The 26930-nt window shown below is 44.8% G+C and overlaps 2 protein-coding genes across 8 annotated transcripts in view; one reads left to right on the plus strand and one right to left on the minus strand.

Annotated features, from left to right (window-relative positions):
* The window catches only part of rfx2 (regulatory factor X, 2 (influences HLA class II expression)), a 60194-nt gene extending 57423 nt beyond the window's left edge, over positions 1-2771 (plus strand). For 2 of the 3 annotated variants that reach the window (XM_020499018.2, XM_031786065.1), the window contains one exon: positions 53-2450. In XM_020499018.2, coding sequence (XP_020354607.1) covers positions 53-168 — 116 coding nt within the window. In that variant the 3' untranslated portion in view covers positions 169-2450. Of the gene's footprint in view, positions 1-52 lie in introns of all 3 variants that reach the window. The other variant, XM_020499019.2, reaches the window with a different exon arrangement.
* The window catches only part of LOC109902564 (F-BAR domain only protein 1), a 44143-nt gene continuing 19922 nt past the window's right edge, over positions 2710-26930 (minus strand). For 2 of the 5 annotated variants that reach the window (XM_020499014.2, XM_031786062.1), the window contains exons 3-27: positions 21977-22068; positions 16064-16138; positions 15046-15187; positions 14754-14906; positions 14411-14515; positions 13590-13688; positions 13297-13393; positions 13081-13198; positions 12865-12895; positions 12306-12366; positions 10983-11161; positions 10722-10746; positions 10525-10581; positions 9790-9841; positions 9439-9566; positions 8283-9281; positions 7998-8104; positions 7601-7715; positions 7314-7428; positions 7054-7209; positions 6827-6959; positions 6461-6657; positions 6201-6265; positions 3202-3369; positions 2710-3106 (exon numbers count right to left, since the gene is read on the minus strand). In XM_020499014.2, coding sequence (XP_020354603.2) covers positions 3078-3106; positions 3202-3369; positions 6201-6265; positions 6461-6657; positions 6827-6959; positions 7054-7209; positions 7314-7428; positions 7601-7715; positions 7998-8104; positions 8283-9281; positions 9439-9566; positions 9790-9841; positions 10525-10581; positions 10722-10746; positions 10983-11161; positions 12306-12366; positions 12865-12895; positions 13081-13198; positions 13297-13393; positions 13590-13688; positions 14411-14515; positions 14754-14906; positions 15046-15187; positions 16064-16138; positions 21977-22068 — 3498 coding nt within the window. In that variant the 3' untranslated portion in view covers positions 2710-3077. Of the gene's footprint in view, positions 3107-3201; positions 3370-6200; positions 6266-6460; positions 6658-6826; positions 6960-7053; positions 7210-7313; positions 7429-7600; positions 7716-7997; positions 8105-8282; positions 9282-9438; positions 9567-9789; positions 9842-10524; positions 10582-10721; positions 10747-10982; positions 11162-12305; positions 12367-12864; positions 12896-13080; positions 13199-13296; positions 13394-13589; positions 13689-14003; positions 14157-14410; positions 14516-14753; positions 14907-15045; positions 15188-16063; positions 16139-21976; positions 22069-26930 lie in introns of those variants that run through there. The other 3 variants (XM_020499015.2, XM_031786064.1, XM_031786063.1) reach the window with 3 other exon arrangements.

Consider the following 26930-nt stretch of genomic DNA (forward strand, 5'->3'; position numbering starts at 1 on the left):
ATAAACCTAGACTTTACCTAGCTCTTGTTAACTGCTGTTTTTCCCATCTTAGACCCGTCCTTCTCAGATGACATGAGTGACATAGGCAGTGACGAGGGCCGAGGGCCCAACGAGCCGGCTGTGAAAAGAGAGAGGATCGAAATCAACCACTCGCTGCAGGAAATCTGAGACCGGATGAGGTGAGGGCCATAGCCCACTACTCCAGGAGGTCTGCTGCCGCCCTGGGCCCTTCTGGTCCTGTCAGCACACTGCGAGTGGCTACACAGCCAGTGTGTTCAGTGTATATAGAGAAGAGTACTAGGCTCAGCCCCTACCCTACCACACCTCCTAGTTAGTGTAGTTAAAGGGGGTGGTCTTTATCCCAGGGAAAACAATGTATGCTCACCAAGGGGGGCTGGTTTGACCTGACAGGGGTATACAGTTCTAATTTCTCTCCGTTCACTTGTTCCCGTTTTGCAACTGTGATTCAGGATGACTTTGTGCAGTACTGATGTTGGATACGTGTAACTTTGAATGAGTGGTGTGTGTATCTTATCCTTTATTAGCTGTGTAATTCCAGTGCCTTAGATAACTCTTTAACCACCACTACTACAGATGTCTATCTCCTCCCTCAGCTGTGCCTCTACCGCAGTATGAATGTATTGTTTCAGAACCTCAGACATTCTAAAGCACCTTTAAACCTGTAGGAGTACGCTATACATGTTGCCTCTGTTGCTACTGGCAGCTCAACCCACATTGATGCAACCCACTGACGCAAAGGACTTGTCCCTCTCCCACCAGCGCGGCCACTCTTGGGTATGTCAGTAGGCCCCTAGTCTCATAGTTGATTGGAAGGCAGGGACCTCTTAACACCCTGGCCATATGAGATGATTAGTTACCTCTTCCTTTTCTATGCTCTGTTCTGTTCTTATGAGGCAACTATATAAAAGAGAGCCACTTACTGTTAATTCTACCAACTCCCCCTTACTCAAGTAACCTTTTCCATGTATATATCACTTTTCATTCAAATGATAACGATTCTATAATGCCGTTTGGCAGAAACTCAATTTCAGGATGCACACAAGTCTCATTGATCCATGACTGTAGAACTTCAGGGTGTTTCTAGATGTCACGCCCCAGAGTCTAGGACAAGCCAGTTGCCTCTTATGTTGATGAGACATTTAGATATGTTTTAAAGACTGAAAGGAGTGTGGTGGAATGTGTTCAAGAAACCACCAGATTGTACATATATGCTGATCTACCTTCTTGGTTAACTGGAGGTGTCTGGCATTCATTTTGTGGAGCTTTATGTCTGGGTGAAGTCAAATTTCTTAAGGGATGTAAAATAGTATGTATTTAACAAAAACGTGAATGAGCGTTGGACCCCCGAAGCCAAAACCCTTAAAAGGAAACTGTAGTTGCATCTGTTCAGTTCAACTGATGCTGTTTGAGTTCAGATAGGCTCTCCCCTTACTGTTACTCAAATGGACTCATTCTATATTGATTGGAAGGAAATATTCAGAATCTCCCAATCCATGTTTATTCATTCATATTGCTTAATATGAAAATGCTAACAGCTTTTGAGTCTGTTGCTCTGAGATTTTATTATATAGCTGTACAATGATACTGTAGGAGGGCTGATTTGTGCAAAACCAACAAACTGTTAAACTTTAAAATATAACTTTCTTAATATGGTGTAAAAAAAATCTGTGTTCATCAATGGCCTTTTGTATCGCTTGGTCTTTCCCCAATCATTTAGCTCTCCCCATTCTGCACTGTTTGTGTTTTTATAGGGGGATGTCCTCCTTGCTTTGATTATTTAGTGGCTGGGACTGATGTGTGAGGCAAACGTTTGTCTTCTTTTGATAATTTGTGTCATCTGGTCAACACATCAATATTTAACAAACAACGTTGATATTTGGCGTGTAAATGCCCTATAAATCGGCAGTCACTTGCCCATATTGAGAGAATCCATTTCTATTTATGAAAAATTATAGCTGGAGTCAATCAGTAATATAGTGTGATTGAAATGTTTTTGCATTCGCGGTAAACGGTGCATATGTCTGCTCAACCGGAAATTACAACCGACATGAGCGTTTTTCTCTAAACACTTTTGGTTGAGTTTCCCCTGTTCCCCCTCAGATTTTGTAGTAGCTATAAGAATCCTGAGCTTGAGTTATTGAAGGCTCTTTGTAACCCGTGCCTGTCACAGTACTTTGCCTTTAAGTGCGTTGGAAAGTAATTTCTGTGTACTTTATTTCTTGTAAATCTGTTTTTGACTTGGCTGAGGATAATTTTTTTATTGAACTAGATCTGGTTCTTCTGTATTTTGAACCCTTATTTTTATGTATTTTTAAACCTGTTCTTGACTACACTTTACCTAGCCTGAGGGCAGACAAGTCTGTAACAAACTGCATAGTTCAACTGTATTTTGTACTGGTCAATGTGTAATAAATTGGTATTATACCATCTTTTTGGCCAAGCTTTTATTTCTTAAATATCAATGTCATATGAAACATTTTCTAGCATTTGTGTCCTGGCAAATTAACTTATTACTGTAACCACTCACAATGATTAAGTGTGATTGCCTTTTAATTTTCAATGTTCATCATTCACTGTAAATATGTCGGATCAATTGGAAATTACCTTTACATTTCTATCACAATCTGTAACCCTTTAGCGGATTGAATAGAGCCCTCTGTCTAGACATGGAATATTTTGGGGAAAAAATGCATGACAAGTAGTATGTTTATTCAGAAACAATTTCTCTTCAATAAAACCAACTTCTTACATCCAGTTTAACTCCTGATATAAAGGCACACAACGCAAACAGAACAAGATTCAGTACAAAGAGAAAAGGATTATGTGTACGACGCAAGGCTGAAAGATACAAAAATAATAAAGTCTAGGTCCCAAAATGAGTTTGGTCACAAGTTTGTGGGAAAAAGAGTGAGCACGATGTGTGGTCCCAACGTCAAAACCATCCTAGTCTCTGTTCTCTCCCTCCTGGGCGACTAGGTTTGTATGGCCCAGAGGCCTAAAAGTGCAATGTGTACTCCAGGAACTCCCAATGGGGACCTGGGCATTCCTACTCCTCCTCACAAGGTGCAGCCTGCCATGTACTTCCCTGCCAAGGAGACAAAGGTGTGAAGTTGATCATGTGAAACTCCAGGACCCACATACTGTATCTTATTGGCCAGGCCTAGTAACATGTTACTCTACCTGTGGTAAATCTCTTCTTTACCAGGGACATGCGGTAACGGTTGCCCACCAGCTCCACGTCCATGCCCGAAAGGGAGGCCCCCGATCCCACAAACTGGACTGCCAGGCTAGGGGGAGGGCCGCGAGGAACCTCTAGGCACTGCCAGCTAGCACACAGAGTGCCAGAACCTGGAATAAGTGACACATTCTTCAGTTCCCCTCCACTAACAGGAGCAAGTTAATCACACTGACTTGTGGTTCTTCCTATGTGGCAATTGGACAGTACAATCTGTTATCGTCAGGTAGATTGGTGGCCAGACTGGCCACTGAAATGAGTGCCTTCAGAAATTATTCATACCCATTGACTTATTCCACATTTTGTTGTGTTAACCTGAATTAAAATGTATTCAATATCTCACCCATCTACAATGTGAAAACATGTTTTTTAGAAATGTTAGCAATAGAAATATTTAATTTACATAGGTATTTACACTCAATTGAGCTCAGGTGCATCCAATTTCCTTTGATCATCCTTGGAGTCCACCTGTGGTCAATTCAAATGTTTGGACATGATTTAGAAAGAAATACATGTGCCTATATAATGTCCTAAGTTGACAGTGCATGTTAGAACTGTCCTTAGATCGCTGATATATGATTGTGATAATTTCTGGTGTTGAAAGTTTCCAAGACCTCATTGGGAAATGGAAAAAATATGGAACTACCCAGACTCTGCCTTGAGCTGCTGTCCGACCAAACTGAGCAACCGGGCAAGAAGGACCTCGGTCACGGAGGTGACCAAGAACCAGATGACCACTCAGACAGAACTAGAGTTCCTTGGCTGAGATGGGAGAACCTGCCAGAAGGACAACAGTCTCTACAGCACTTCACCAATCTGGGCTTTATGGGAGAGAGGCCAGAAGGAAGCCACTCCTGAGAAAAAGGCATGTGAAAGACTGAGCATAAGGCTAAAGATTTTGTGGTCTGGTGAGAAGAACAATCTAACTTTGGCCTGAATGCAAAGCACTATGTCTGGAGAAAACCAGACACCGCTCATCACCCATCTAATACCATCCCTACTCTGAAGCATGGTGGTGGCAGCATGGGGATGCTTTTCAGCAGAAGTGACTGGAAGACTGGTAAGGAAAGAGGGAACAATGAATGGAGCCAAATACAGGCAAATCCTTGATGAGAACTTGCTTCAGTGGGCAAAGATTTACATTTCATCAGGACAATGACCGCACGCATACAGCCAAAGCAACGCTGGAATGGCTTCAGAACAAGAATGTGAAAGTCCTTGAGTGAACCAGCCAAAGCCCAGACTTGAATCCCATTGAAAACATGTGGAAAGATGAATGCGGTCAGCCGCCACGGTAGACAAGACTTGCCACCACAGTGAAAATAATTTTACTTTTGCAGTCTGCCGTTGCGTAGTTTTCTACCGGATGTTGATTTGCACCGGCTGTTGTTTCTATACTGAAATCACCATAGCAGCGCATACTGTTGTGCTGGCTTGCTTTTGCAGTCAGTCTTTCTTGTCCCTCTATGCTGACTGATAATGATGTTTTTTTGCGTCCCTCATTTAATAACCTCTTGAAACTAGGGGGCACTATTTTCATTTTTGGAAAAATAACATTCCCAAAGTAAACAGGCTATTTTTCAGGACCAGATAATAGAATATGCATATAATTGACAGCTTAGGATAGAAAACACTAAAGTTTCCAGAACTGATATTGGAGGCGAAAGCCTGAGAAAAATCCAATCAGGAAGTGACTTATTTAGAAACCTCTGCGTCCCTATTGAGCAGTGAAAGGGATATCAACCGGCTTCCCTAATGTGTCTAGTGTCACGACAGTTTCAGGCTTTTATTTTGAAAAGTTAGCGTGAGCGACAACATTGCGTAAGTGGTCACCTGGTGGCTCTGAGTGATTTGTGCGTAATAGACAAATGCGGCCATTGTTTCTCTCGCGCCTACTAAGAAGCCAACTGACCCGGTTGATATATTATCGAATAGATATTTGAAAAACACCTTGAGGATTGATTATAAAAAAACGTTTGCCATGTTTGTCGTTATTATGGATCTAATTTGGAATATTTGCGTGGATCTAATTTGGAATACAACGGAGTTGTCGTGACCGCAATTTCCAGTCGAAAAAAACGTCCGAAGCTCAAAGGTAAACGATTTCATTTGATTGCTTTTCTGATTTTTGTGACCAAGCTGCCTGCTGCTAGCTAGGCATAATGCTAGGCTATCGATAAACTTACACAAATGCTTGTCTTGCTTAGCTGTAAAGCATCATTTCAAAATCTGAGATGACAGGGTGATTAACAAAAGGCTAAGCTGTGTTTCAATATTTCACTTGTGATTTCATGAATAGTAATATTTTCTGTCAGCTGCGTTATGCTAATTAGTGTCAGTTGATGACAATTCTCCCAAATCCGGGAGCGGTAGTTCCAAGAGGTTTTAAATGCAGCATCATGTAAATGAAACTTCTGTATTTAATTGAAATAAATGTGTCTAAACATGTTTTCACTTTTTTATTATGAGGTATAATGTGTAGATGGGTGAGTAAAAAATGTAATCCATTTAGAATTCAGGCTGTAACACAACAAAGTGGAATAAATCAAGGGGTATGAATACTTTCTGAAGCCCCTGTTCCAAGAGGGAGAAAAAGGTATTTGGATCGGATGACCAGGAAAGCAGTTATTGTAACCTTTCCGAGATTCTGATCACAGCCTATAAACTATGATGTTCAGGCTTTTATATTCCCCAAACTTCCCTCTATTTGTAAGGCCTATAAATAGCAGTGTTGCTCAGCTTTCATATGCTAATCTTGATATTTAAGACTGATACCTTCAGAGGCTGCATATTAAAATAGAGAAAAGGGTGGCACTCAATCCAATTATGTTGTCAAAGACTAGACTTGTAAAAATGTACATTATACTGCATTTATATTTCTATAGATAGAATATGACAGATATGTGGCCATTAAATGAGATGGGTGTGTTGACAGGTCAGTAACCTTTGCTTTGGTTGGTGGGGGAGAGGTTGGGTAGCTTCCACAGTAGCCGTCGTTCCTTCGTATTCCTGTGAAGGCAGACAAAGGGTCAGTGAGGCCCACCCTGTCCACTATCCTCCCTCTCTCTCGACCTTCTACCATCCGCCCATTCTCCTGTTCTCCCCATTTATCCACCCTTCATCTGTCTCCCTTCCATATCTCCTCCCACTCCCCACCCATTCATCCTTTCATCCCTCCTTCCATTCCCACCTCCCCCTGCTCACCAGCATGCGGGGGGATGGCACTGCAGGTCTGTGGCAGTGTGGTCGAGGGGTAGCAGCACTTGCACAGCAGTGAGCTGGGTGGAGGGGGCAGTGGCCGGGCAGCAGTGATAGTCCAGGGACACACGGGTCACTGTGCCACTCCGCTGGCACTCTGCTGACAACAGGAGGGGAGCACGACCAGGGTCCTGGGACGACACCTGAGAAGGGAGGGAAGGAAAGAATGAGAAAAGAAGAACAGAGTTGGGAGAGGCTGTTGATGTTAGGACAATGCTGTCATTTGGAAGACAAGGGAAAAGGTGTATCTTGAAGAATACTTGAAAGGTCAGATGACAGAGGGTAAGAGTTCCACTGTACTTCATCAGTCACCTGGTACTTGAGTAGGGCCACGTTATAGTAGGAGGCCAGAGGGTTGAGCTCAGCCTCTCTCTGCAGGTAAAGGTTCAGTGCCTGCATGTTGAACCAGAAGTCCCTTGTGTCTGGGTCACTCTGAGAGGGGTCACTGTGGCGAATAACACACTCAGGAGAATGAGACATATCCTACCATTTCCGCAATCTGTCTTTTTATCATAATCCCATAGCACATATTCATCTACCTGTAGAGCAGCTTCTGATTGGGCAGAAAGTGGTCAACCCGGGAGATGTTGACCAATCGAAAGCTGAGGACTGGGGCGTTTGGGTTAGCGGTGAAGATACAAGTTATTCCAGCAGGAAAAGACATGGTGAGATCTCCTGTGATCTTCACCAGACAGCTGGAGAAGAGAAGAGAGATGCGCACACGCTTCGCCTTCAGCCGGCCTGTGTATAAAAGGTAATAACATTGGATCTGGTGTACAGAGGGCTTATGTATACTGACCGGTTATGCTGTCCACCTTTGAAGTAAGCGTTTATGTATTCTGTGATGGCTGCAGCCACAGGCCAGGACTCCTGGGTGCTCAGGGAGATTGGGCTCGGCCCGCGAGACAGATGCACTGTGGGGAAAATAGCCATGTCTAAGACACAAGTTTAAGGCACAATGTCCTTATTCATAAGTGCTTTATGCTATTGGATATCTTTGAAATATTGGTATGAAAATGGTTGTTTAGACTAACTGTGTAGGCGTGTGTGGTCTTTGTGCAGGTGTGAGGGGTGAGGGCTGCCCACCTCTAGCAGGGCTGGTGGCATGGGTCTGGGCCCCCCACTCACTAGGGCTGGAGGAGGAGGATGAGGTGAAGTCCAGGCTGGGGTCCGGCAGAGGAGATGAGCACACTGATCTGGACTGAGACAACGGGGATATATAAGGGTTACAGTGTGTGAGGAACCAGAGAGGATGTGTGGAGAATGTCATCATTCAGAACATACCCTCTTCACAGAACATTTTCTCTGCTCAGCTCAATCAGAAATATTTTTTTTCTTCTACATTCATCATTCATGTTTGGAAGAATGAACAGGACTACTGTTCTAGCCTTGCTTGTCAGACTTATAGCTGCAAAAGCCACAGGTCTCAGTGAGACCAGGCCAGAGCTGCTATAGTCAGGGTGATCTCCCTGAGGACACTCACTCTCTCACAGCCACTCAGTCTGCCTGAGGACCTCTTGGCTCTGGCTGGTCTGGGGGGGGCTGCCACTAGCAGCTCTGCACTGTGCTGCCTGAAGCTATGCCTTGAACCTGGAGAGGAAGGAGAAAGGGAAATTACCAATATTACAACCTGTAAAACAAGAGGAAGTTGACTAAAAGTCTGTGTGTCGTTTTGAATAGTGTGAAATATATTTTGGGAAATATAAAAATACCATCCCAAAATATAGCTAGTGCATAGACATTTGAGCCCAGTAGTGTAGTGTGTAACCTTTGTGTGAGCCTATGTTGCAGGATTGCTGTGGTGCGTTCAGGTCCAGACAGTTCTGGTCTTTGTCAGTAGAGAAGCACAGGTCCTCCTGTGGCCCAGAATGCAGTGTGAGAGGCAGGCCGCTCCTGCGTGGCTCGCTTTCACTGCATGACTCGCGTTGCTTCCTCCCTCCCTCATTGACCACTCCACCCAGGGCCAGAGACCCAGCCCAGGTCCCCTCACTGAAGGGGTTGTGGACAGAGTTCCAGTGGACCAGCTCCTTTTTCGGCTGGGATAAGGGGAGGGATTTGGCGTTGGGGGTCAACCTACTACTGCTGACACTGTGGGTCAGGACCCCTGTCGCGGCAGCCAGGGCTGACTGGTGGGTGGGGCTGCCAATCATAGTGATGGCGAATGGGTCGTCAGGTGATTCTGGGGGCGGGACGCTACGTTTCCGGTCCATGTCCTTGCAAAAGGAGGGGGTGGGGAGGGTTTTACTGTCACTGGAAAAGGGGTCACTAGGTACCTCTATCCCCCTCCCGTCTCTGGAGGGGCGCGGAGGTGGGGGGGCCCAGGCGTCAGGGGGGGGTGGGGTCTCCTGGGTGATGACGGTCCTCTCAAAGGCAGCCAGGAAGGGGTCTTCAGGAGGGATGTGTTTACAGCTCCACAGAGCCGGATCCAGCTCTGGAGGGACCAGGGACTGGGAGAAGACCGGGAAGCGGAGGGCCGAGAGGTCCATGTCTGGAGGGGGGCGGGGGTACCGAGGAGCAGTTGCCCAGATACTGGCTGGGTTGTCCTGGGGGGGGTGGGGGCTGCGTCCTGGGGAGGGGTCTCTAAAGGCAGTAAGGAAGGGGTCTGCTGGCCTGCCCAGTCCTGCTGGTTCTTTACTCTGACCTGCCGATGGCCACGCTGCCCAACCAGCTGTCTCAGGGGAGGGGCCCAGGGGCTGATGGGAAGGTGAGTCCAGCCCAGAGTCCTCTACGTTCTCAGGAGAGGAGGAGTCAGTGGAGAAGGCAGCATCTGGAGAGAACAAGGGCAGACGATCATTCTCCCTAAAACAGTATATATCATACATGCATACATAGGAACAAGTGTTTTACTGACTATGTGATGGGGTAAAACTTCTGTCCCCAATTTTCAGCAATCATATTAACATGATCATATTAACCATATTTACATTCAGATGCACCAAAGACACTCTCTGCTCTCGGTAGCTGTTCTCTACCAGCAAAGCTTTTGGACTTAAAGGCCGACTCCAGAGGAGGTCCAAAGAGGTTGTCTGAGCCTGACGCAGTAGAACTCAACCTAGAGGGTGGGTGAGAGAGGGAGATTATGCATTACCAGGAGCCAATAAAAGCATAGCCAGAGATAATGTCAGGATTTGACAGAGTGATGCAGCACTATCATCAGATCTCAGCCTGCCTTCCTCTCCCACAGCATCTCTCTTCCTCTCGATCTCCCTGCTGCTCACAGCTACAGCCATGCACGTCAGAGAGAGGAGAGACAAGACTGACTGACATTCACTCACCTGCTGTGATCCGGACTGGAGATGGAATTGTGTAGGCCGTCCTGCTCTCCCTCTGCAAAGTGTAAACACACACACACACACACACACACACACACACACACACACACACACACACACACACACACACACACACACACACACACACACACAGTTAGTGAAGTTTAATTCATGACTGCTCCCCAATCAGTCCCAATCAGGGGGAGATGTGATTAACTAGAGTGCTTACGGAGGGCAGAGCCATAAGGGAATGCCCATTATCTTCCATAATGATACATACCGGTCATTAGACCAGTTCTCTACGCAGCATCAGCCCAGCGCTTTATGCTACTGTTTTAATCAAGGCACTCATCGTTAATCATGTCTGCTCATTCCCCCTGCTTTATTCCATCTCCTCCGCAAATAGCCTCCTACTGTAGCATCACAGGCTGCTATTCCCCCACTAATAAACCATGTTCCAGACAGACCGAAGTGGGACAAATAGACAGCGTCTTTCAGCCAAGGTCAGCCACCTCTAGGATTTATTACTGGACGGATAGGCACTGCTAAGCCTAGCCAGAAGCAATACAGTAAATCACATTCACAACACCACTTCAGACTGGTAGTAACATTAAATATTGGGTAATAGTATCCTGGATGTTTATGACCTTTCAACACTGATAGAATACATTGTGGTGAAATGATAATGTACTGATGCTGAAAAACCAGTGGTGTGGAGAGAGTGCTAACTCCACTTACCCCTGTGGGGGGCGCCCTCTCCCTCCCCCTCTGAACGGCCTGTAGTACTGCTGTTTCCTGTGGAGAGGACAAGGATTCAGAGAACACACTCACGCGCCAACATGTACACATAAATGTGTGGATGCGTACAACAGAGACAGAGACAACAACAGAAATCAAACTATTTTTAACCAGAAGCTGAGTTTAATGGAACTTACTGGAGCGATGCCGTTTCACTGACACCTGGAACAGAGGGAGAGCAGAGTTGTTAAATTACACTGTCCGGAAGCATCTAAACAATTAAGCATGCTTCTATCCTGCTGCTGTTACAACAACATGGAGAGATAATTACACATATAATACACAGATAAGCATTTCTGAGCTTATCTTTTTCATCACTTCTGATACCACCACATGAAAATAAGTGACACATTTCACCCCATCCATGCCTCCCCTTTGGTCCTGTACTCCCATCGTACCCCTCTGTTGGGGGGCAGTGTGAGTGCCCCCATGGTGGCCTTCAGCTCCATCTCTGTAGCAGCAGAGTTGCTGCTGCTGCCCACCGGACGGATCTGGATGTGGAACTTCTTGGGCTCCTCGTCGTCAAAGTCCGAGTCGCTGGAGTAGAAGTCGTTCTCCTTGTCCTCCGTCGAGCAGCGTACGGACAGAGAGCTGGGTTAAGGAGCAGTGACCTGAGATAGAGGCTTGACTGGAGGGAAGATGGCCTAATGCAGCTTGCCTAGGACAACATCGGGAGTGTCAGGGTTTCCATTGTCCTGTATTATACAGATACCTCATCTATGAGTTTAGAAAGCAGTGGAAAATCTTCCTGTAGGTTTGCTTGAGCTTTATTGCAAAAATGTTTTCACTCAGGTATTTTGTTGACGATAATGCTATACGGCTTTATTAATACCCTCTGGGGCCAGAGAATGAATCCATGTTGACCAGAGAGTATAGGACTGCTGTGACAAACACAGAGACAGAGTGCACCAGAGGTGCCAGTGTATAAAACAGCCAACCACAACATCCTGCACCTCCATCTGACCTTAACGCCATCTCCTTCCTGTAATTACATGCTCATCTGCACGCACGTGTGTTAGTGTCGGTTTGCTCGCAGGCATGTGATGTCAGTGAGTGCCTGAGAGAGAGACAGATCTAGTGTCAGTATATTTGGCCGTTACATAAAATACCTAATGAGTGTAACAACTGTGCTGTGCTGAGGAGAGTGACAGAATGACAACAACAGAGGGAGGTAGCCTGCTATCATGGCCCCCATTGCCACAGCCTCATAATAGACTGGAGTTGGACTAAGGACAGAGAGAGAATTTAAGTCCATTTAAATGTCCCTTAGGGAAAGGGAAATGGGGATACGTAATGCATTAAAATGAAATGTGTCTTCCGCATTTAACCCATCCCCTCTGAGAGGTGTGGTGGGAGGGGAGGGGGCTGCCTTAATTGACATCCACGTCATCGGCGCCCGGGAACAGTGGGTTAACTGCCTTGCTCAGGGGCAGAACAACACATGTTTATGTTGTCAGCTCGGGGAGTCGATCCAGCAACTTTTCGGTTTCTGGCCCAACGCTCCTCCCGGCCAGGTGCCAGGGAGAACTAGCTAATGTTCTATTCATCTAATAGGAGACGTCTAGAGTGCTTTATGAAGATATAATACTCTCTTACACAGTGGCAGGAAGCCTTGTTTTCAATATGAAGATAAAGAGGTCTGTCAAAGGCAAATATTACAACAATATAGCAGAGAGACAGCCTCTCATCTGACAGTCAGTGTCACTGCCTAGAAAGGATATCATTCTGATTGACATCAGCTCGGATGACAAACCCCTCCTCATCCACCTCCAGGGGAGAGTTCTGTGTGCAGAATAGAGAGACACAAACATAAATACTTTATCCTAGTGTTTGATATGCTTAATAACATACCTCAACCCAGACTGAGTGATGTTATCATCAGAAGTGTTATATCACTTCAGGGGCAGTGTGTGAAGATTACGACCTGGGTAAGAGGTGGTGCGACCCCCCCCCATGTGACACTTGTCTGTTAAAACAGTCCTGGCAACCCACTGATCTCGACCCAACCTCAAAAGCCCCTTCTCAGAAGGATAAAAATAGGCAAGGTAACCTAACACTGCCAGACACGTCATTGTCACACATATGATTACTCCCCCTTGCTCATACACACGCACAAATGCACACGGTGACACACACACACACGTCCATCTGTCTGTCAGTAAGTTGGAAGGGGCAACGTGATGTGCTGTTTAAACCACCAACACCACAGACTGATAATGGAAGAACTGACATTGACTTGATGGTTTTCGTGCCACTGTGTACAAGTGTGAATTAGCATACACTCACTGGTGTCTCCGTCACAGCCAAATCCCTGCAAAAAGCAACACATAGGTGAATGTAAGTGACAAGATAATATCCCAGATGAAGCTGACAAAAGAAAGTGAGGGGAATTGGGATTTATCATCCGTGTGTGTGTGTGTGTGTGTGTATGTGTGTATGTGTGTGTGTGTGTGTGTGTGTGTGTGTGTGTGTGTGTGTGTGTGTGTGTGTGCTTACGTTGAGTCTGGCTCTTTGTCCCTCTTGCCCAGGCCAGGAATCCTGAAGGCTTTTCCTCGACTCTTCTTACTCCCCTCAGGTACTGAAGCTGTCATGTACTCCTCAAACCCCACCAGGGCTGCCACACATAGGGATATATCGCAGTGAGGACAAATGGGACACACACGCACACACACTGGGATCAAACCATCCGTTTATGGTGTTTGTGTGGTGTACCTGGTCTGTCCTTCCCTGTGCCCTTCTGCTCTGCAAACCTCTGGATGAGGTTATCTATGCCGATGTTCTCCACGTTCTGTTTGAACTCCTCATGGACCTGAACAGAGGAGAGAGGGGCTCCTTACAGTCTGACAAGAACAGCTCAAGAGAGAAGAAGCATGCCTGAGAGAGAGGGCTTGGAGTGTGTGTGATGTGGATGTGAAGTTTGACTATAGCAGGACAACCCCTCAGAGAGGGCAGTTAAATCCCTCCAGCCAGACTGTGGCTCCTGGGTCAGTGTCTGGGTGACCTACCTGTCCCACCTGGACGTGGGTGTCCTCTATGGAGTGAGAGTATCCCTTGATAAGCTGTTTTATCTGCCTCAGGTGGGCCTCCTCAATGTCCTGGAACTTCTGTACACAGGATGGGAACACAACAGTGTTCAGACACCAACATGGGTCCTAATTACAGCAAACTACCCCAAAGCATACCAAAATGCTACTCAAACTACCCCAAAGCACACCAAAATGCTACTCAAACTACCCAAAGCATACCAAAATGCTACTCAAACTACCCCAAAGCACACCAAAATGCTACTCAAAATACCCACAAACCACCGCAAAATGCCATTAAGTAGTAAGAACTGAAACCCAAAGGACCTCAAGAAACAAAAACCAAAGGCACTTATCAGCCATGGCAACTTTAAAAGAACAGAACCAGGCGCAAACCATAATAGTTCTCATCTCAGATAATAACCAGGTGCTAATCACAACACAGCATGTGGGCTAGAGTAATGGCTTGAAAGAACAGGTCATTTCCCCCTGTCATGTTCTGGGCTGTAGTCTTCATGAAGCCACGCTGAGCTCTCTCTACCCCACTCATAATTAGGGCCAGATCTCCCATTGTAGCTATTAACAGGTAATTGGTCACCAGGATTCCAGTCATCATTTCATACCCAAATATAGCAACGCTCATCGGGTTTGTTAAGTGTTTCCTTGGAAACTGCAGGTAGCCATGGAGATGGGTTTATGTTAACTTAAGGGAACCCCAGGATTGGGCCACACTGATATAACATGTCTGGTTCCTCCATGGAGTCCCGCCCCTAACCCGCCCCAGGACCAGTGAACTGACTGACCTGTGCTGATTCGCTCATCTTCTGCTCGAAGTCTCCTCCCACGCGGTTATACTTCTCTATACACACAGCAAACAACTCGGCAGCTTTCTTAGACTTCAGCTCCGCCTAGTGAGAGGAGAGAGGATGATTATAGACTTCATCCAGTCATTAGTTGAACCTTTATTTATACTGGTGAGAACAAATGATCTGTTATAATAGTAACCTTGTTGGACTCCCTACCATTAGTAGTCAGTAAACTTCCAGCAACCAATAATTTATAAAACAGTAGGCACCCACCCTGCGGTCATATAACAGTTAAAACAGCTCTACTGTAGTTATACAGAATGACATCTAGTGGACAGACCTTCTCCAATTCTTTCTGGGGGGCTCCCTCTTTCCTCAGTCTGTCCAGCTCAATACACTTGGAGTGGTATCCCTCCCTGGACTTCTGGAGGTGACCATTCTGGACCTGAACCGCCTGAACAGACTCCAGGGTCGCCACCTGCTCCTCCTTGGTCTGTGAGAAACACACCAAACACATATTCTTAATTGTTGATTGGCTGTTATAGATTAGAATATAGTTAATGATTCATGGGGGGTTAGAGGTGGCATCATCATGGAAACATATGGTGAGAAGAGGGGCTTCCTTATGTTACCTTGCGGTGAACTTTGACCTGCTCGTCACCATACTTGTTGATGTCCCGGATGAGGTCGTTCATCTTGCGCATCAGCTCAAGGTGGCAGAGAGCCAGCTTGTCTGATGACACCCGGAACACGTCCCACATAGGGGCAAACGTCCTGAGGACCACACAGCAGTATGTCACCTATGGTATAAAGTCCTTTGTGTTTTTTTTAGCTAATAATAACATATACTGAGTGTACACCTTCCTAATTTTCAGTTCCACCCCCTTTTGCCCTTAGAACAGCGTCAATTAGCCGGGGCATGGACTCTACAAAGTGTCGAAAGCGTTCCACAGAGATCCTGGCCCATGCTGCTTCTAATGCTTCCCACAGTTGCGGCAAGTTGGCTGGATGTCCTTTGAGTGGTGGACCATTCTGAATACACACAGGAAACTGTTGAGCGTGAACAACCCAGCAGTGTTGCAGTGTTCAAAGGCACTTAAATATTGCCCATTCACCCTCTGAATGGCACACATACACAATCCATTTCTCAATTGTCTCAAGGCTTAAAATTCCTTCTTTAACCTGTCTCCTCCCCTTCATCTACACTGATTGAAGTCGATTTAAGGAGTGACATCAACAAGGGATCATAGCTTTCACCTGGATTCACCTGATCAGTTTATGTCATGAAAAGAGCAGGTGTTCCTAATGTTTTGTATACTCAGTATACATTTACAGAGGTGACTTCATACATTTTGTTTGAATGGTCCATCTTCATGGTGCATTTCTAGAGTTAAACAAACCAAAGCATCCCAAAACAACACACACAGGAAGTGAAGAAGGCAGAGAGTTCTGGGATGATGGAGTAGATCACATCCCTGACCTATTACCCAGTAATCATGGACCCTAGAGAATCATAGACCCTAATCATGCAGACAAACTCTTGTACATCCTCTAAGCACCCTGCCAATATAGAACAGTTGATTTCATTATGATAAGAATACTGCTCTCTAAACTGAGATGTTGATGACAATGGTTATCTATTATACTCACCCTAGTGGGCTTCCATTGCTTGCCATCTTAGCCATTTTGCTCATAGACTTGGAGTAGGTTTCCTCGATGGCAGCCCTGAGAACCCACAGATAGATAAGAGTAAATCCCTATGAACCCCTGGCTGGTCAGTAACAAACCAGGCAGTGATAGTCTACTACACAGTCTCAGCATTGGAAATCCTGCATCCAACTGCAGATAGAGCTATTAAACCTACACTCATACCCTTCTGGCTCACAGAAAAACGATTGCATATCGAGGACATCGTCCCCACAGTGACTGTACGTACATACCCCATTAGCACTGAGCTAAAGGGTAGAGCTGCCGCTTGTAAGGTGCGGGACTCTAACGGGGTAGCTTACAAGAAATCCTGCAATGCCCTGCGACGTACTATCAAACAGGCAAAGCGTCAATACAGGGCTAAGATTGAATCATACTACACCGGCTCCGACGCTCATCTTATGTGGCAGGGCTTGCAAACTATTACAGTGCCTTGCGAAAGTATTCGGCCCCCTTGAACTTTGCGACCTTTTGCCACATTTCAGGCTTCAAACATAAAGATATAAAACTGTATTCTTTTGTGAAGAATCAACAACAAGTGGGACACAATCATGAAGTGGAACGACATTTATTGGATATTTCAAACTTTTTTAACAAATCAAAAACTGAAAAATTGGGCGTGCAAAATTATTCAGCCCCCTTAAGTTAATACTTTGTAGCGCCACCTTTTGCTGCGATTACAGCTGTAAGTCGCTTGGGGTATGTCTCTATCAGTTTTGCACATCGAGAGACTGACATTTTTTCCCATTCCTCCTTGCAAAACAGCTCGAGCTCAGTGAGGTTGGATGGAGAGCATTTGTGAACAGCAGTTTTCAGTTCTTTCCACATATTCTCGATTGGATTCAGGTCTGGACTTTGACTTGGCCATTCTAACACCTGGATATGTTTATTTTTGAACCATTCCATTGTAGATTTTGCTTTATGTTTTGGATCATTGTCTTGTTGGAAGACAAATCTCCGTCCCAGTATCAGGTCTTTTGCAGACTCCATCAGGTTCACTCCAATTTGCATACCGCCCAAACAGATCCACAGATGATGTAATCTCTATTGAAGTCCACACTGCCCTTTCCCACCTGGACAAAAGGAACACTTACGTGAGAATGCTGTTCATTGACTACAGCTCAGCGTTAAACACAATAGTACTTTCAAAGCTCATCACTAAGCTAAGGATCCCTGGGACTAAACACCTCCCTCTGCAACTGGCTCCTGGACTTCCTGACGGGCCGCCCCCAGGTGGTGATGGTAGGTAACAACACATCTGCCACGCTGATCCTCAACACTGGAGCTCCCCAGGGGTGCATGCTCAGTCCACTCCTGTACTCCCTGTTCACCCACGACTGCATGGCCAGGCACGACTCCAACACCATCATTAAGTTTGCAAACGACACAACAGTGGTAGGCCTGATCACCGACAACGATGAGACAGCCTATAGGGAGGAAGTCAGAGACCTGGCTGGGTGGTGCCAGAATAACAACCTATCCCTCAACGTAACCAAGACTAAGGAGATTATTGTGGACTACAGGAAAAGGAGGACCGAGCACGCCCCCATTCACATCGACTGGGCTGTAGTGGAGCAGGTTGAGAGCTTCAAGTTCCTTGGTGTCCGGATCAACAACAAACTAGAATGGTCCAAACACACCAAGACAGTCGTGGGGCACGACTGTTGTGGGGCACGACAAAGCCTATTCTCCCTCAGGAAACAAAAAATATTTGGCCTGAGATCCTCAAAAGGTTCTACAGCTGCAACATCGAAAGCATGGTTGCATCACTGCCTGGTACGGCAACTGCTCGGCCTGTGACCGCAAGGCACTACAGAGGGTAGTGCGTACGGCCCAGTACATCACTGGGGCTAAGCTGCCTGCCATCCAGGACCTCTACACCAGGCGGTGTCAGAGGAATTCCCTAAAAATCATCAAAGACACCAGCCACCCCAACCATAGACTGTTCTCTCTACTACCACATGGCAAGCGGTACCTGAGTGCCAAGTCTAGGACAAAAAGGCTTCTCAACAGTTTGCATTGTGTGTCCCCCCCCAACCCCTCTTTTTACGTTGCTGCTACTCTCTGCTTATCATATATGCATAGTCACTTTAACTATACATTCATGTACATACTACCTCAATTGGGCCGACCAGCCAGTGCTCCTGCACAGTGGCTAACCTGGCTATCTGCATTGTGTCCCACCCACCACCCGCCAACCCCTCTTTTACACTACTGCTACTCTCTGTTCATCATATACAGTGGGGCAAAAAAGTATTCAGTCAGCCACCAATTGTGCAAGTTCTCCCACTTGAAAAGATGAGAGAGGCCTGTAATTTTCATCATAGGTACACTTCAACTATGACAGACAAAATTAGAAGAAAAATCCAGAAAATCACATTGTAGGATTTTTTATGAATTTATTTGCAAATTATGGTGGAAAATAAGTATTTGGTCACCTACAAACAAGCATGATTTCTGGCTCTCACAGACCTGCAACTTCTTCTTTAAGAGGCTCCTCTGTCCTCCACTCGTTACCTGTATTAATGGCACCTGTTTGAACTTGTTATCAGTATAAAAGACACCTGTCCACAAACTCAAACAGTCACACTACAAACTCCACTATGGCCAAGACCAAAGAGCTGTCAAAGGACACCAGAAACAAAATTGTAGACCTGCACCAGGCTGGGAAGACTGGATCTGCAACAGGTAAGCAGCTTGGTTTGAAGAAATCAACTGTGGGAGCAATTATTAGGAAATGGAAGACATACAAGACCACTGATAATCTCCCTCGATCTGGGGCTACACGCAAGATCTCACCCCGTGGGGTCAAAATGATCACAAGAACGGTGAGCAAAAATCCCAGAACCACACGGGGGGACCTAGTGAATGACCTGCAGAGAGCAGGGACCAAAGTAACAAAGCCTACCATCAGTAACACACTACGCCGCCAGGGACTCAAATCCTGCAGTGCCAGACGTGTCCCCCTGCTTAAGCCAGTACATGTCCAGGCTCGTCTGAAGTTTGCTAGAGAGCATTTGGATGATCCAGAAGAAAATTGGGAGAATGTCATATGGTCAGATGAAACCAAAATATATATTTTTGGTAAAAACTCAACTCGTCGTGTTTGGAGGACAAAGAATGCTGTTGAGTTGCATCCAAAGAACACCATACCTACTGTGAAGTCTGGCACTGCAGGATTTGAGTCCCTGGCGGCGTAGTGTGTTACTGATGGTAGGCTTTGTTACTTTGGTCCCTGCTCTCTGCAGGTCATTCACTAGGTCCCCCCGTGAGGTTCTGGGATTTTTGCTCACCGTTCTTGTGATCATTTTGACCCCACGGGGTGAGATCTTGCGTGTAGCCCCAGATCGAGGGAGATTATCAGTGGTCTTGTATGTCTTCCATTTCCTAATAATTGCTCCCACAGTTGATTTCTTCAAACCAAGCTGCTTACCTGTTGCAGATCCAGTCTTCCCAGCCTGGTGCAGGTCTACAATTTTGTTTCTGGTGTCCTTTGACAGCTCTTTGGTCTTGGCCATAGTGGAGTTTGTAGTGTGACTGTTTGAGTTTGTGGACAGGTGTCTTTTATACTGATAACAAGTTGGGGCTGTTTTTCAGGACGACTGATCCGTGTAAAGGAAAGAATGAATGGGGCCATGTATCGTGTGATTTTGAGTGAAAACCTCCTTCAATCAGCAAGGGCATTGAAGATGAAACGTGGCTGGGTCTTTCAGCATGACAATGATCCCAAACACACCGCCCGGGCAACGAAGGAGTGGCTTTGTAAGAAGCATTTCAAGGTCCTGGAGTTCAAGGTCCAGTCTCCAGATCTCAACCCCATAGAAAATCTTTAGAGGGAGTTGAAAGTCTGTGTTGCCCAGCAACAGCCCCAAAACATCACTGCTCTAGAGGAGATCTGCATGGAGGAATAGGCCAAAATACCAGCAACAGTGTGTGAAAACCTTGTGAAGACTTACAGAAAATGTTTGACCTCTGTCATTGCCAACAAAGGGTATATAACAAAGTATTGAGATAAACTTTTGTTATTGACCAAATAATTTGCAAATAAATTCATTAAGAATCCTACAATGTGATTTTCTGGATTTTTTTTGCTCATTTTGTCTGTCATAGCTGAAGTGTACCTATCTTTTTAAGTAGGAGAACTTGCACAATTGGTGGCTGACTAAATACTTTTTTGCCCCACTGTATGCATAGTCACTTTAACCATATATACATACTACCTCAATCAGCCTGACTAACCGGTGTCTGTATGTAGCCTCACTACTTTTATAGCCTCGCTACTGTAAATAGCCTATTTTTACTGTTGTTTTATTTGTTTCCCAACTATTGTTCACCTAACACCTTTTTTTGCACTATTGGTTAGAGCCTGTAAGTAAGCATTTCACTAAGGTCTACCTACACCTGTTGTACTCGGCGCACATGACAAATAAACTTTGATTAGATATCTTACTAGCATAATGGATCATATTATTATGTACAGAGTATAATAAAGAGCAAACATAGGGTATAAACAGCCAGGCAAAAGGAAATAAATATTCAGCTTCCATACTGTGTAAATGTTGCCCAAACCCACATCTGAATAATAAATGGTCTCATTTTGCAGGAAGAACATAACATTTTAATAACCATCTGTAGTCTGATGAAAAAAAGAAAAAAAAGTAGATCAGTATATTCTGGGGGGGGACAACCCCCTCCCATCTCGACGAGGAGAGAGCAAAGAAATAAACAAACAAATCGAAAACAAATCGCTGCAGTTTCACAAGCCTCCCGGCAACAGAGAAATCCCTTTTTCAATGATATAGAGAAGTACTACCCCCTGAAGATGGGTAGCTAGGCATACAGAACATTTGAATATCTGACATTTCTAATCAACCCCTCCTAGATTGTCCTTTTAGATAAATCGAACTTCCCCATCCAGATTGCGAGAGAGCTTTAGAAGACCAGAGAGAAGAGCTGAGGTGAGGGAAATCAATCAGCTCAATGGGTTACTCCGTCTGTCCTGAGGGAAACAGCGTCTCTACAACGTCTCATTTCATTTCCTGACTGCCACTTTGTTGCCTCCACATTTCCTCCCGCCTGTGGGGAATGTGCAGTGGTTGGGATCTTATGAATAATAGTCAAGATTACGCCATTGGTCTGACTGTGCAGGTTGTTATATCCCCCTGTAAGAAAAGCCCTGTAAGTCCCAGGCTTAAATACTACAATGAGTCTTCAACTTCCAGCTAATTGACTCATTAAGAGATTGAATAAATACAGAGGACTGCAGGGAAAACAACCCAGGAGGAGCATTTTACCTGAGCCGAGTGCCCAGATAACATGCAAAACACAGCTACTGCAAATGTGTGTGTGGTAAGACAGGGAGCTCCTTGTCTTGTGGGCTGTGTCTTGTCTTGTGGGCTGTGTCTTGTCTTGTGGGCTGTGTCTTGTCTTGTGGGCTGTGTCTTGTCTTGTGGGCTGTGTCTTGTCTTGTGGGCTGTGTCTTGTCTTGTGGGCTGTGTCTTGTCTTGTGGGCTGTGTCTTGTCTTGTATGAGAGTGTGTGTGTCACTCCTGTGTGCTGGTCTGTCCAAATGCAGCACAGTAGTGTGGGTTAGAGGGCAGGGTTGGCAGGGGAGATGAGCGGCTCCATCAAAGACGTGACTATGAAAAGAACCGGCAAGGCCCCGTGTCCTGTGTTGGAATCAGTCTTTTTAAAGGCAATCTTCAAAACCTTAACGAACATTTAGAAAACTCACTTTTTCAAATGAATTGATGAGTTGAAATCAAAAAACGGATTGAGAAACATCTCACTCCTCCCCATATATCCCATCAATACTGTACCACCCCTCCCACACGTCCCAGCCCAAACAACACCTCACCTCTCGCGGACAAACTCTGCCAGCTCCTTGGTAGCAATCTGGCCATGCTTCATGTTGTGGTACAGCAAGTCAAAACCTGCATTCTTGTCCCCCTGCAAAAACACAAAGTCCTTGGGTGAGCCACAGAATTATATTGTACTGCATCTCTATGGGGTGAGCTTTATAGATTCTTCAATATGAGAGATGTTATTACTATACATTTTTTGTTCATATAAAATTCTGTCCACACTTCTCTCTGTTACTTATTCCTTGAGGACCTTGGAGCATAGTAACATGAATTGTTAAGGTAAAAAGGAGGTAAAAGATAAACACAAACAAAACTAATACGTTTTCTTTCATCGTGGTCCTAATATTGTGGATGTGGACGCTTCTCTTGTTGTTAAGCAACCAGAACCAAGCTTGACATGTGGTTGGAGAAAACAGAAATGTCTATCTGTCCAACAGAAGAGGTGATGACACAAACACAAGTCATTTTGTATTCTTCCATGACCTTTAGTACTGTGGATGGATTCTTGTTTCTCTCATTGGAGGGGAACCACAAGCAATCATGACACTGGTTTAAGGAAACAAAAATGGACATATTCTTCCTCCAGCTTTCAGAGGAAGGCAGACGGGGTAAGCTGAGTGGTTTTCAAAAATGCAATTTTCTTCCAAGCTGAAGAAGTCTTCCCACAGGGTACATGCACATTTTAGATGTATTGTGCTACAATAGAATACATCGAATTTGCATAGACCCAAAGACTTTCTTCCTTTTGTCCTGCACCTTACCCGCCTTGTGCGGATGTCTTTATTTTCTACAAGACTGGCATAAGGAAGCCAATGCCACACATGAAAAGAAAAAACCAGGAGCGCGTGCTTGTTTCAAAGACGCGATTCCATCCCTACATATAACACTAACAAAGTTATCACGTAACAGGTGCGTTAGGCTAACTGAGGCAGAATTCAAAATAGCCCATACCTTGAAGCACCCACTTTGATGTCAACAGTGGATCTGTTGTGGAGGCTATCCAGACAGGCAAGCAGCTGCTCCTCAACACTATAAATACCCTGCTAGAGGGACACACACTTTTTCCAAGTAGCAAGGGAATGCCTGGAATGCCAAGGGGTCCGGGATAGAGGTTAAGAGCAGGCCAACACCACAACCACCCAAAGTCACAGACACCAAACACAGTCGTTGCTTTGAGACATCTGTCTACAGACAGGAGAGTGGTGGTGGGCTGGAGGCCTCAGAAGGGATCAGAGGATTTGGGTTCAAACCCATTTGATTATTTAACAACAGTACACTAGGTAATACAGAGACTTTAATTCACATGTAATTCTCCAAAACCTTTCCTTCTCTATGGAAGGGCAGTTATGCCGTATTCTTTGTCTCTCTCCCATCTGCACCAGTCTTTGTGTAACCCAAGCCAGAGAAAGGTGAGCTGCCCTGCTCTGTCCTAAACACAACGCAGGTATATAGTTCCCTTAACTACGCTAACAGGTACATGTCTCTGACCAGGTGTAGCATTGCCTTTGTGAATGCAATAATTACAAATCATTTGTAGGCTGCAAATTGGCTGCAAGAAGCCCAAAGAGATAATATTTAACTGAAAGATAATCATTTCAAACCTTGCTTACATTTGTATATGATTACATACATGTAGTGTATGTGGACACCCCTTCAAATTAGTGGATTTGGCTTTTTCAGCCACACCCGTTGCTGACAGGTGTATAAAATCGAGCATACCAAACATTTGCAGTAGAATGTCCTTACTGAAGAGCTCAGTGACTTTCAATGTTTTAAACTACCTCTGGAAACAACGTCAGCACAATAACTGTTTGTGGGACCTTCATGAAATGGGTTTCCATGGCCGAGCAGCCGCAAACAAGCCTAACATCACCATACGCAATGCCAAGTATTGACTGGAGTGGTGTAAAGCTCGCCGCCATTGGACTCTGGAGCAGTGGAAACGCGTTCTCTGCAGTGATGAATCACGCTTCACCATCAGGCAGTTCGACGGACGAATCTGGGTTTGGCGGATGCCAGGAGAACGCTACCAGCCCGAATGCATAGTGCCAAATGTAAAGTTTAGTGGAGGAGGAATAATGGTCTGGGGCTGTTTTACATGATTCGGGCTAAGCCCCTTAGTTCCAGTGAAGGGAAATTTTAACGCAACAACATACAATGACTACTAGACAATTCTGCTTCCAACATTGTGGCAACAGTTTGGGGAAGGTCCTTACTGTTTCAGCATGACAATGCCCCTGTGTACAAAGTGAGGTCCATAAAGAAATATTTTGTCGAGATCGGTGTGGAAGAGCCTGACTTGCCTGCACAGAGCCCTGACCTCAACCCAATCAAAACACCTTTGGGATGAATTGGAATGCCGACTGCAAGCCAGGACTAATTGCCCAACATCAGTGCCTGACCTCACTAATGCTCTTGTGGCTGAATGGAAGCAAGTCCCCACAGCAATGTTCCAACATCTAGTGGAAAGCCTTCCCAGAAGAGTGGAGGCTTTTATAGCAGCAAAGGGGGGACCAACTCCATATTAATGCCTATGATTTTGGAATTAGATGTTTAATGAGCAGGCTACTTTTGGCCACATAGTATATCTCAATATTATGAGTGGGAATACTTTGGAACAGATTTCCTAAATTAAAATCAATTGGAGCTGATTTGCTGGTGTTTTTACAGTCTTTTATGTCCAACAATTAGAAAACATGGGGAGACAAATAAAATCACCCACGGGCCAAATTTTTCCCTTGTGCCCCCAGTTGGGGAACCCTGATCTAAAACATACAGCATCTAAAACGTACAATAGCCTACAGTATATTCAAATAAGGCACATAGGCAATCATTGAAACATATTTGCAAATAGTCAAATTAGACCAACCAGGTCCCAAGCGGTCTTCCATTCAATTACTGTAACGATGAATGACTGGGGGTTTTCAGAAGAGGAACCCCAAACAAACAATAGGCCTACATAAAGCTACTACTGTTCAGTCTGTTTAACTGCCAAATAATTTATCTGTGAAAGGAGCTTAAGTTCCACACAACTCAGTAATAACACAGGCAGAAAATATGACTTATTTCACAGAAACAAAATAGCCAATTCTAAAAAGGTTAAGCCTAATTCTCATTTGACTCTCTTGGTCTCAATTGAGACAGACGATTATCGACACATTTGTGCTTTAGGAATTAGTATGAAAGTAATCCCAGTGGATTTTCTTATCAGTTAATGAATCCAGGGGTATATTTAATATGGTGGCTTGGCTTTCTGAACAACTCTTATTATGCCTTTGTGTTTCCAGAAAAGATAAATAATTGCTAGCTAATTAGAAGTTGACCTCCATGAGGGCTGAAACATTTTTATTTTTTGGGGGGGGGTTATCATTCCCGCCATGGCTCATTGTCCCAGCAACAGAGTTCCCCTGCTAACAGACACAGTGGGACAGAAGTATGACAGCTCTTTCATTTATGTGACAGACAGGTGCGTGTGTGTGTAGTAATAGTAATACATTTCTTGGGGAGGGCTTATATTTGTCCTGTTACAAAGTGTGTAATGGAAATGTGTTTCTTCATATCCCAACTCCCCCTGAGACACCCGCAGGGAGTGGGGTCACGGGCCAGGGTCACTATTGTACAGCGCTCCTGGAGCAATTAGGGTTAAATGCCTTGCTCAAGGGCACAAAAACAGATCTTGTTTTTCACCGTGTGTGTGTGTGTGTGTCAGACCTGGAACAACTATAGTTTTAACTATGCTTCGTGGATAGTAATACTTTTTCTCAGAGGGAACATGGATTTATGGTTAGTGCATCTTTAATAGACATATTTTGTTACTTTTTTTGTTATTTTGTTACATAACACTTTGGTAATTGCATTTTAATTGCATAAGAATGAGCTGATAGTTTATGTAACTACTGTACAGAAGAGGAATGTGACTGTTCCTTACTCCACTTATGTAAAAAAAAAACATTATTATGCAATTATAAAACAATTTCCAAACAACTTGATGTTGAGCGTTACTGAATGACCTTATGTCTTACTCATTATGTGATAATCATTTTAAAGCTGCAAAAGTAGTCTACTCTAATGTTTGTTTCTTCATCAAATATTTGGCAGCCATCAAATAAATATTTTTTTGTTATCAAATAGCTTGCATACATTTAAATACCTTCAAATATTATTTGGTTTTCTGAGAGGTATTCACAATATTAAGTATTATATGTTTTTCTGAGACCTGTATTTAAAAATCAGTTGAAACTCTATATAAACTATAGTCAACTACCCGAGTAGTAGAAAAGTTTTTTTCATATAAACTAAAAAATACAACTATTTTCTGCCCAGGTATGGTGTATGTGCGTGCCAGTATCGCACCCTAAACAACTTATCATCCAAAGATGTCATAAGAGTTAAATCCATGAGAAAATCTCATCATCTTCCCTCTGAGATCGTTCATCACACAGGTCTGTTTCATATTACACTCCATGGCCAATGGTCTTTGACAGTTCTCTTTGTCTGATTCATGCAGTCCCCCTCTTCTCCCTCCCTACTCCTTTAAATCAATTAAGATGAGAGTTTTTCTCATGCAAGAGAGAGCATATTACAATGACAACTCACAACTTTCTCACCATGGCTGAGATTACTTTGTACTCCATGAAACACTGAGAAGCTATGTCTGTCAGTCTAGTCTGTGTGGTCAGGTACTGACCAGATTCATGTTTTGCAGCTATTAGTTTTAGTTCCTCAGCCTCAGTGTCGGTGTGGTTCAACGGTTGACCAGAGTAGAGCCCGGAGCGGTTCACTCCCTGACCAGTGTCGGAGGACATTCTTGTGCTGTGATACAAGCGGGCAGAAAGGCAGACAGGCATGGCGCCATGTGAAACCTGTCACACAGTGACACACAGAGTACAGAACAGCTGGTCTGTCCTCTCACTGGTCAGCAGCATAAACAACCCTGCCTGCCAATCC

This window comes from Oncorhynchus kisutch, linkage group LG13 (assembly GCF_002021735.2).
Source record: "Oncorhynchus kisutch isolate 150728-3 linkage group LG13, Okis_V2, whole genome shotgun sequence".
Taxonomy (NCBI): Eukaryota; Metazoa; Chordata; class Actinopteri; order Salmoniformes; family Salmonidae; genus Oncorhynchus; species Oncorhynchus kisutch.